General features: G+C 45.5%; 1 protein-coding gene across 6 annotated transcripts in view; it reads right to left on the reverse strand.

Moving 5' to 3' along the window:
* Nucleotides 1-10,196, reverse strand: part of LOC139423206 (neural cell adhesion molecule 1-like) — a 304,932-nt gene extending 294,736 nt beyond the window's left edge. For all 6 annotated transcript variants that reach the window (XM_071174946.1, XM_071174944.1, XM_071174945.1 and 3 more), the window contains exon 1: nucleotides 9,977-10,196. In XM_071174946.1, the coding sequence (XP_071031047.1) occupies nucleotides 9,977-10,025 (49 nt within the window). In that variant the 5' untranslated portion in view covers nucleotides 10,026-10,196. The remainder of the gene's footprint in view (nucleotides 1-9,976) is intronic.
* Nucleotides 10,197-11,542: the final 1,346 nt, after the last annotated feature.

Genomic DNA, 11,542 nt, shown 5'->3' on the forward strand with positions numbered 1-11,542 from the left:
GCTAAGCTGTCAAATAATAGGAAAACAAGGCAATGTATAGCCTATGATGGGTATAGGTGCAGTCAGACTGGCAGTGGGTACGCCTAGACCTCAGAACTGGAGAAGAGGACCCATTCCCGGTCAGCACGCCACCCTGTGAAAGTATTTGTAAGGAGTGAGTTGAGAGTCGGGAAGCAAGTACAGGGAGTGAGTGTTTTATTAAATAAACAAAACAAACACGAAACACAAACAGTGCAACAACATGAAAGAGTCAATGACACCTGAGGAAAGAACCAAAGGGAGTGACAGATATAGGGAAGATAATCAAGGAGGTGATGGAGTCCAGATGAGTGTCATGAGGCGCTGGTGCGCTTGACGATGGTGACAGGTATGCGGGATAATCAGCAGCCTGATGACCTAGAGGCCGGAGAGGGAGTATACGTGACAGTACCCCCTCCCCGACATGCGGCTCCAGCCGGAGGACGCCGGCAAAGGGGACGAACCCGGGAATCAGGAGAGGACCGGTCACCCCTGCTGAAGTGTGGGAACCTGTCGCGCCGGCTGAGGAGCGGGAACCTGTCGAGCTGGCCGAGGCAGGGGAGCTTGGTGAGCTGGCAGGGGAGCTTGGTGAGCTGGCAGGGGAGCTTGGTGAGCTGGCAGGGGAGCTTGGTGAGCTGGCAGGGGAGCTTGGCGAGCTGGCCGAGGCAGGGGAGCTTGGCGAGCTGGCCGGGGAGCTTGGCGAGCTGGCAGGGGAGCTTGGCGAGCTGGCAGGGGAGCTTGGCGAGCTGGCAGGGGAGCTTGGCGAGCTGGCAGGGGAGCTTGGCGAGCTGGCAGGGGAGCTTGGCGAGCTGGCAGGGGAGCTTGGCGAGCTGGCAGGGGAGCTTGGCGAGCTGGCAGGGGAGCTTGGCGAGCTGGCCGAGGCAGGGGAGCTTGGCGAGCTGGCCGAGGCAGGGGAGCTTGGCGAGCTGGCAGGGGAGCTTGGCGAGCTGGCAGGGGAGCTTGGTGAGCGGGCAGGGGAGCTTGGTGAGCTGGCAGGGGAGCTTGGTGAGCTGGCAGGGGAGCTTGGCGAGCTGGCCGAGGCAGGGGAGCTTGGCGAGCTGGCCGAGGCAGGGGAGCTTGGTGAGCTGGCAGGGGAGCTTGGTGAGCTGGCCGAGGCAGGGGAGCTTGGCGAACTGGCATGGGAGCTTGGCGAGCTGGCAGGGGAGCTTGGCGAGCTGGCCGGGGCAGGGGAGCTTGGTGAGCTGGCAGGGGAGCTTGGTGAGCTGGCAGGGGAGCTTGGCGAGCTGGCAGGGGAGCTTGGCGAGCTGGCAGGGGAGCTTGGTGAGCTGGCAGGGGAGCTTGGTGAGCGGGCAGGGGAGCTTGGTGAGCTTGGTGAGCTGGCAGGGGAGCTTGGTGAGCTGGCCGAGGCAGGGGAGCTTGGCGAGCTGGCCGAGGCAGGGGAGCTTGGTGAGCTGGCAGGGGAGCTAGGCAGGGGAGCTTGGCGAGCTGGCCGAGGCAGGGGAGCTTGGCGAGCTGGCCGAGGCAGGGGAGCTTGGCGAGCTGGCAGGGGAGCTTGGCGAGCTGGCAGGGGAGCTTGGCGAGCTGGCAGGGGAGCTTGGCGAGCTGGCGAGCTGGCAGGGGAGCTTGGCGAGCTGGCCGAGGCAGGGGAGCTTGGCGAGCTGGCAGGGGAGCTTGGCGAGCTGGCAGGGGAGCTTGGCGAGCTGGCAGGGGAGCTTGGCGAGCTGGCAGGGGAGCTTGGCGAGCTGGCAGGGGAGCTTGGCGAGCTGGCAGGGGAGCTTGGCAGGGGAGCTTGGCGAGCTGGCAGGGGAGCTTGGCCGAGGCAGGGGAGCGAGCTGGCAGGGGAGCTTGGCGAGCTGGCAGGGGAGCTTGGCGAGCTGGCAGGGGAGCTTGGCGAGCTGGCCGGGGCAGGGGAGCTTGGTGAGCGGGCAGGGGAGCTTGGTGAGCTGGCCGGGGCAGGGGAGCTTGGTGAGCTGGCAGGGGAGCTTGGCGAGCTGGCCGGGGCAGGGGAGCTTGGTGAGCGGGCAGGGGAGCTTGGTGAGCTGGCAGGGGAGCTTGGTGAGCTGGCAGGGGAGCTTGGTGAGCTGGCAGGGGGAGCTTGGTGAGCTGGCCGAGGCAGGGGAGCTTGGCGAGCTGGCAGGGGAGCTTGGCGAGCTGGCAGGGGAGCTTGGCGAGCTGGCCGAGGCAGGGGAGCTTGGCGAGCTGGCAGGGGAGCTTGGCGAGCTGGCATGGGAGCTTGGCGAGCTGGCAGGGGAGCTTGGCGAGCTCGCTGAGGCAGGAAAGCCTGTAGCCGGCTTCCGGACCCGACGTCATTTACACTGATAAAAAAAACACTCCCTGATGCTTCCCTTAGGTGAGGTGTTATTCTGTAAGGAGTGCGTTGAGAGTCGGGAAGTAAGTACAGGGAGTGAGTGTTTAAATAAACACGAAACACAAACAACGCACCGACATGAAACAGAGTCAATGACACCTGAGAAAAGAACCAAGGGGAGTGACAGATATAGGGAAGATAATCAAGGAGGTGATGGAGTCCAGGTGAGTGTCATGAGGCGCTGGTGCGCTTAACGATGGTGACAGGTGTGCGGGACAATCAGCAGCCTGATGACCTAGAAGCCGGAGAGGGTGTATACGGGACAGTATTGAAACCCCGGACTCATCGCTCTCTCTCTCTCTTTTTTGTTCATTCACACAGGCGGTCCAAGGAGTGACCCACCAGTTACATGAGAGGCCTTTCAGTTGTATTTCTCCCCGCCCTGTTCTCCCCAACCTTTACTAAAGAACAACTTTTGTTTGACCACCGCAAAACGGTCTCCCGCTGTCTTTTTTCATTGTGAGTTTACCCTCTGACTCCCCTGGGCTGCCACAGTGCAAGGACATGTCCGAGTCCATATCACCAACCTTTGCCGGCGTCCTCCATATCATTGAGTAATGAAGTAATTTATTATTTTAAAAGTCAAATGACATTATACCCTCTTTCCGGTTTCTGGTTGATGACAACAGGCTTTTAGCAAATTCATTTTGCGATATTGACACAGATATTATAGTTAGAAAAACAAGGCCGTTCGCAGCCGCTATAGTAATTTAAAGAAAGGCCGTTGAAGGCAGCTTTGGATTCTAAAGGGTTAAAAACCTGCTGTATGTAAAATATTGTGTGCTCTAACTTGGGAAATAAATAAATGTGACTCGGATGACGACATGATGTTTGTTTCTGACATTAAGGATGGTTTCCTAAAGAAGCTAAATCCCCTTCGTGTTTTGTTTCCTTTCCCCATTATCGCGATACTGGTATCGTCCCGGCCCTAGTAAAGGCTTGTTGTTAGTAATAAGTAATCTATCATGGATCATTTAGCAATCAGTTATTTTCTGAAGACCTAAGAATAGTCCTGCATCAACATTGACATTGCCTGTGCTTAAGGTGTGGCGATAGCAGCACCGTTCTACTAAGGAGTAAACAATTCTAGAGACTAGCACACATCCTGTCATGTTCTTCTCCCCCAGTGGAGGCCATGTTTTCTTTGCTTCAGACAAAGATGCTGCAGCATCATCCATAGGACCTATAAAACCAACCTAGCCAATCAGCAGGCATGCATCTAACCCACAGGATGAGCTAAGTGCCGTTGCTAAGTGCCAATACATCAGAGTGATGAGTCATTCACTGATCTTGGGGTACAGCACATGCCCCCAGTCCTCCTTGTGTCCCCCCCTAACAGCCGTGTGTGTGTGTGCGTGCGCACGTCCTGGGTCCCATACAGGGTCGCCTTTTATAGGTCCTCTCGACTTTCGAAGGCCTTTCCACTTCAATTTTAAAAAAAAAATCCTTTCAGAGACGGGGGGGCAAGGGGAGGGAGAGGTTGCTTTTCAGCATGACAAACCCGAACCCATTTCTCTTTCTTTTTTCTCCTCCAATACTCTATAGGATGCCTTCAGAGCTTACACAATGCAAATCAGTATGAGTCCCTTTTCATGGATTGATTAATATGCAAAGGCGGCCCATCCTTATCAAACAGTCAGCAATGGAAAAATATAACACAAGCTGCCAGTGTAGTCATTTAGAATTTTTCATTCATTTGCTCTTTGGGTTCATTCAAGTAGTGAAATATGAAACCATTTGGTTTTGATGATAACTTTGCAGTTTCTGACAATTATTCCAACTTACTAATCGTATTATGAGACAGTAAAACCATGGTATTGAGAATCTTTGGCACATACTGGTTATTTAACCCCCAATATCTGTCTCACAGTCAAACTACTCCAATGCACCATGCAGGCCTACAACTACGCTAGAGCCACAGAAATATCATTGACTTGAACACATTAGTGTAGTCTTTACACTCTTGGGGAAAAATAGGTGCTATTTATAACCTACCCTTTTTGGTTCCAGGTAGAACCCTTTCGGTTACAGGTTTCATATTGTCATACTGTCCTTCTCTCATTCCGGGATTTACGGTATTACTGCATACGGCATAGCACACAAGGGGCCGCTAAAAACGCAACAAAAGACCATTGGGCATCTATTACCAGAATGCTAACAAAATTATTACAAACTAATAGCGAAATCACAGACTCTGTTAGCTAAATTCTAACGAGCAATAACAAACTAACTGCAAAAACAGGCAAATCCAGCTCATAAGGTAATATAAGCATAGCTAGTAGCTACCGAATGTCATTTTGGGTGAGTGTGGACATTTAAAAGCGAAAGTGAACGAGAACAACTTTGTTCATTTGCACAGTTTCTATGTATGCTTTTCTGAAGGAAGAGCAGCATGTATAGATGGAGCAGATGGGTTAAGAACGGAGGAGAAAAAAAATGCTAGTAGGAAGCACAGCGAAAAAATGGCAGCTGTACAGATAACTCATCCAAAGCTCTCAAAACCATTATAAGATATCTGATGGCAAAATGTTAGTGAATGTGAATGTTAGTGAATTGCATACAAGTGTAACTTCATCATATGATGTGCGCCGCACAACAGAGACTCGCAGAGAGAGATAGAATGCTATGGACTCACCAGGCTTGCTTTTTCCCATTTACAAACAAACACGTGACTGGCTCAACTGTTCTGGGGAACTATGGTAAGCTTCATAATTGACAATGTGACAGGTGAAATGAAGAACACAATCTGCTTCAAATCCTAAGGAACTGCACAAGTTGACAGCAGGTAATAACTTAAGTAGCTGCACTCTTAGAAAAAAGGGTGCCAAAAGGGTTCTTCGGATGTCCGCATAAGATAACCCCCTTGGTTCCAGGTAGAACACTTTTGGGTTCCTTGTTCTATATTGAACCCAAAAGGGTCCTACCTGGAACCAAAAAGGGTTTTTCAACGGGTTATCCTATGAGGATAGCCGAAGAACCGTTTAAGGTTCTAGCACCTTTTTTCCCCTAAGAGAACAAATACTCAAATGTATTGAAACACTTCAAATAAATAGTTTTGACGGTACTAAAAAACTATGCATTGGCTCTTTCCAAATACCCCGGTATACAGTATATACAGTACACCCCCCCCAAGCCTAGGTAGAACCGGAAAGGGTTCTACATTGAACTCAAAAGGGTTCTTTCTAACTGGAACTAAAAAGGGTTCTACGTGTAACCAAAAAAGGTGCTCCTATGGGGCTGCACAAGAACCAATTTGGAACCCTTTTTTCTTAGTGTTGGATAACATTGGAGCGGCAGGTAGCCTTGTGGTTAGAGCATTGGACTTGTATCCGAAAGGTTGCAAGATCAAATTCAAGGTAAAAATCTGTCGTTCTGCCCCTGAACAAGGCAGTTCCTAGGCCATCATTGAAAATAAGAATTTGTTCTTAACTGACTTGCCTAGTTAAATAAATAAAAAAACATCTGCAATCTCATCAGGTTTCAGCAAATGGAACAAGTGGCGCTGCAATAAATTACTCACCGATGGGATTCTGTTTCGTGGTTAATCATATTACTTTTTAGCCTGCCAGTTGAGCAAATAATTTAAGCCTTTTCACTTTGTCTATTTTTGCACTTGCTGTCTTACTCTAATTAAATATAGCGGAATTTATACTTTTTGACTGGATTGGTTCAAAGGGGATCTCTTTAGTTTATGTTCCATGAACACTCATCCTTGGGATGAAATCAATTCTTCCAAATGTAGCTTATCTATGAACACATTTCGCCTTACTAAATTGAATTGCCGCCCATTTCCACATTCAGTCTTTTGAACAATCCTAGACACACAGTGGTTCTCCTACGTTGTGGTGAACACAATCAGCCTTGACTGCAAAATCTGCTAAGGGACAGCTGCCAGATGGAATGATAAACTTTAAAAGAGGTTGCTATTAATGCCTCATTGGGCCCACACCGGGAGATCAAGGGCGGACGTGCCGTTATGTACGGGAGGAATAACCTATACGCACAGATGTAGCCAATCATTACAAACAACAGTAGTGTTACATTGAAGACTAACAATGTTATGCCAAATTTGAAGTTTAATTTACCTCCAATCTGGGTGGGATAAAGTCATCCTCCATGTGGATACACACAGTTAGGTTATACCATAAAGTGGAGGTGCTAACAATAGCAATCCGGAACAAGGGCCATAATATTTACAATGCTACATTATTGCAGAGTTAAGGCAACAGAGAAGTCTGAAACTGTGTATATCCCTTTAAACGCTATGCCTCTCACCCAACTAGAATGGGATGGGGTTTGAAGTATCCAGCTGGATGTTTTATTCATATCCCATTCCAAGCAACAGACCGAAAGACTTATAATTTTCCCTTGTTAGGCTGCTTTTTACTGCTTCCGCCTCTCAAAAATAGGCAATCCTATTTTCATTGTGGCTTTGAACTTGCCACAGAAGTTGAAGTCCCAGATGTTAACCATTGTGGAATTGTTTATTTTCTCCCCAACTGTTGACTAATCTTAAACTTCGCCCTCTTCTTGAGGTGAACTCTATGCCGGACACACATAAACAACAGGCTTTTTGGAAAGTCTTTGCACTCCCTTTTATTTATTTGCTTGACTTTAAAGAACTCCCTGAAGCGTCTTCTCTCCTGGATTTACTTCTTTGATGTTGATGGGGACCTGAACCTGGCAAAAAGCACCAGGGGCTTCCCAGAGAATGTCGCCAATGTGATGGGAATGTGTGGCCCGGGGCCATCTTTTGGCTGGCAGTCACACATGCACTTAATGGTAAGGAGCGCTGCAGGAGCAGCTGCATGCTAACATTTACATGTCAACACATGACAACCGCAAAGGGAGAGTTTCTGCACCATTACCCCTTTTCACAAATCTCATCGCCCAAATGTAATATATATTCAAACTGTGAAAGGAGTCAACTATACAAGCTCCTTAAAACAGCTCTGGTGGACAAAAGTGATGTATAAAAAAAGAGGAGGGAAGAAAGAATGGAGGTGGTCCTCAATGTGCTTCTTACATATGTAGGATCTTATTTGGAGCCAGTTTGCAGGAAATACAAATTATTATGTGGATTATAAGTAATGGACATTTTTGTTGGGGTTGATACATTTTTCATTAGGGCAAATCATGTCTGAAATGTCAATGTGGAAATTAAACTTTAGAAGCCTTTTTAAAACTCAAATACACTAGACGTTTGCATTTCCTGAAGTGCCAGGAAAATTCTCAGCAACAAAATAGTGATCAAATGAAGATCCAACATCTGTACTTGACTAAGTCAGAGAATGGAATGTAACCAGCAACAGCTCCCAGTCTGTCTGGTTGGAACCCCCATGTTTCTCTCTGGCTATACACCGATGGTAACAGATGTGATGATGCACCTCCATTCCACAGAACCAGTTACTATTCATACTCCCCCAACCAGCCAAAGTCTTTGTCTCGCTGCCTTTTTGTCAAGGCAGTACTATAAGCCACTTTTCATATTAAATTAGTTTCTCTCAAACAATTGTATTGAATTTCATCCAGCAAAGAATCTAGCGGTGATTGGGCATTTTCTTGGACAGTGGCCATGGTTCCTTCTAAGTTTATTAGCCCTTGGCATCGAAATGTAATTGTCAGCAAACTGGAAATGAATATATTTAATTACATTGTTTCTGAAAAAAAAACAATTATTTTGCTTTCTAACATCACAGTACTGTCATTACTCACTTAATACCTCCCAGGCCAATCAAATAATGTGATCAATTTCTTATTTTAACTCCCTTACAATGGGTTAGGACTTAGTTATTCACAATTGTTCAATTATCTCTGTCTAGTCCATTACACTTTCCCTCCTCAAAAAAGAAGCAGTCTCTGGGTATTTACAGTGAACACTGAATGAAGTAGGCTACTGATTTTGAGGTGCTCTTAATATTCCCCCTACTGTTGCTTAGTCCTCATGACAACTTTCTTCCCCACATTGCCAGTGGAGCTTCCCTTCTAAACCTCCCTGCAGATCAATGCCACGCCCCTAGTTCAACCAAAGACAAAGGAGTGTTTTGTGTTTGCTTAGCAATACATTTGTTTTACATATAGACATCTTTATGCAAAAACACATGCATTCTAGAAGAAGAAAAAAAATATTTGTTTGTTTGTGGTGTGTATCTGCGTGTGCATGTGTGTGTGTGTGTGGGGGGGGGGGGGGGGGGGGGGGGCTGATCCAATATAACGGGTCCCCGCCTGAGTCCGCGCTCTCTGGTTGGATAACATTGTTTACCATGGGATTCATAATGACTACTGACCCATTTCTTTAGATATTTGTATAGATAATAGTAGCATATTACCAATTACTTTTCTGTCTATGGAGGTCTGTTTTCTGTTATCTCTCCCAAAATCTATAGGCCTATTCAGTTCGGGGATGAAAAAAATCTTTGTCGCATATATAAGCCTGTCTAGAAGGGCTAGGTATGTATGTATTCATGTGAAATGTATTGATATAGCTAACTATGCCCCTATGTGGCTCACGTTACAAGCACGCAAAGTCTGCACTGAGTAGACTCTACGCATCAAATACAATGTAGCCTATTGGAAGGCTTCAACTTTGCGATTGAGAATCAGCCTAGAGCTTTCACATTTACGCATGTAAATGTTGAAACAAGTTTAATTGAAAACAAAATAAAACATTAGGCTTTCGCGTTTAACCTAGACTACTATTACGCAAACAAGGAGTGTCGTAGTTACTGCGTTCATAAATTATATTTGCAGGTGCTAGGTTTGAGGACCGAAACAAATCATCCCCATCGGCAACCAACGCTGAGAGCACAATATGCGCGCCACCTCCAATATATATATATATATATATATATATATATATATATATATATATATATATATATATATATATATATATATATATATATAAAGCTACCAAACTCTTTGTATTAGCCTACTGTAAAAAAGGGTAAGCCTATTGGTTCCATGAATGAAATGTGATGGACAATAATTCAAACACATTAACTGTTGGGTGATTTTGCTGACACAAAGGACCAGCAAGGCAATACTTGTTTCACTGACTCTCCTCCCAAGACCGAACGCATCCATCTCCTCCTTGGCGCTATACCCACTCCTCCGCAACAACAAAGCTCAAGGTTAGGACAAACAGTTTGTCCAACTGCTCAAACCATGTATATTCAAACCATGAGGCAATGCAACGACTCAATTAACGGACAAGTGATATCTTATTACGCAGATAATTAGAAGCCTAAACAGTAAACTACAGACAGAGCCTACTTGTGATTTAGTCTATACGACTATGAAATAAGGTTCAAATATCGGTTATTTCGCTTCACAGCCATTACTGAGAGAAGAGCCATACTTTCCCGTTCGTCTCTTATCTATGAGAAACTCAGGTTTCCATTGCCTGTTTATATTCCGAAGCGACAGCTCTAATATGATAGATCTAACTGTCCATTCGTTGAGACACATTTGAGACGCAGTTAGCACGGATGGGACACATACGGACACTGCTATACTGTGAACAAAACAAAGCACTTTCAGAATTTAAAGAATTTGCATTGTAACATGTATGAGTTGGCGATATCCAATAATTTCTAGAAAAAAAACATTTAAAAAAAACAATCTTACCTGCATAGCCAAAGAGCAATGCCCAGATGAGATACCTTGTTTGAAGCATTGCAATATCTCACAAAGATATTCTCCTTGAAGAATAGATGGACAGACTTGACAACGATTTCAGTGTTCTGAAGAAATGTATGTTTTCCAACTACTGTATTCTGATAGCAATATTCGAGTTGGTCCTTGCAGCTACCCGAATACGCACGAGAGCAGCTCGCAGAATGAGTGACTAGCAGCCGTAGCACACACACAACACGAATTAATCCGCCTGGGCAAAATGTTCGTGCTCACACACTCAAGAGGGGCAATGGATGCAGGCACAAACTAGTGCGCTCAGCTAGTCGCTCTCCACTGGGAGTAATTCGGATTAGGAATCTCACGAAATCTCTATTGATCCGTACAACATAGAAGTGCATTTTGAGAAGATATTTAACCAACATTATTTTGCCCAGTTTTGTTCAACCATTCAAAATATCTGCACCAGATGAGATGTCCAATGTGCAATTGTGCGTAATTGCGCATAGTCGACCTATTATTTATGGGCATGTGACTCGCCAAATGACTAATTCTCCGTTCTCATAATGCATGCATGCATACCTAAAGCAGCTTGTTGGTTGGTTCCCACGTTTTGTATTTAGCATACACCTAGTTAAAACACGGTATTACCTGCTTTAGACCATAAATGGTATGAATCGTGAAACCTGCAGTCCGTATTAAATATTTTGTGTTCAGTTTCACCATCTGGTCATGACAACGACACTCGGCCGGCGCCCTGATTAATAAGATGCTTCCCGAGAAATAGGGCGTCCTCTTCACGGTGTCATCAACGTCCCCTCTTAACTATATTTTTAGTTTCGTATTCCCGTATAAGTAGTAATGGACAAAACAGACTCATCATCCCTCAAGTGGTGCGTCTTTCTTTATGCTGAGTCTACAAACCACATTTAATTTAATGTTTCAAAGGTGACTAGAGCAAATAAATCATTATAGCAGGTGCAACAACATGATGGTGTCCATAGAAAACCGAGAATTGCATTTCTATGGCCATTTGATAAATAGGCTACTCAGCATTTTACACTGGCTACATTTAACAGCATTTTAAGCCATTTTTACAGCTATCTGTCATGAGCAGACATTCATATTCACACCAGTGATGTGAATTTGATCAATGGAACTTATTGCTATCATTACTAACAGATTGATAAAGGGGTCTAGGGCCTACAGTAATTACGCATTAACATGTAGAGCACAGTCAGTGGCAACCTGTCACTCAGTTGATCCCTACCTGTTTAGCTAATAATAAAAAGAAAAACTAAAATATTTACACTACCCTCAAAAGTTTGGACACGCCTACTCATTAGGGTTTTTCTTTATTTTTAATATTTTCTACATTGTAAAATAGTGAAGACATCAAAACATGGAATCATGTAATAACCAAAACACATTTTAGATTCTTGAAAGTAGCCACCCTTTGCCTTGATGACAGCTTTGCACACTCTTGGCATCTCTCAACCAGCTTCATATAGTCACCTAAAATGCATTTCAATTAACAGGTGTGCCTTGTTAAAAGTTAAT

This window comes from Oncorhynchus clarkii, chromosome 12 (assembly GCF_045791955.1).
Source record: "Oncorhynchus clarkii lewisi isolate Uvic-CL-2024 chromosome 12, UVic_Ocla_1.0, whole genome shotgun sequence".
NCBI classification, from domain to species: Eukaryota; Metazoa; Chordata; class Actinopteri; order Salmoniformes; family Salmonidae; genus Oncorhynchus; species Oncorhynchus clarkii.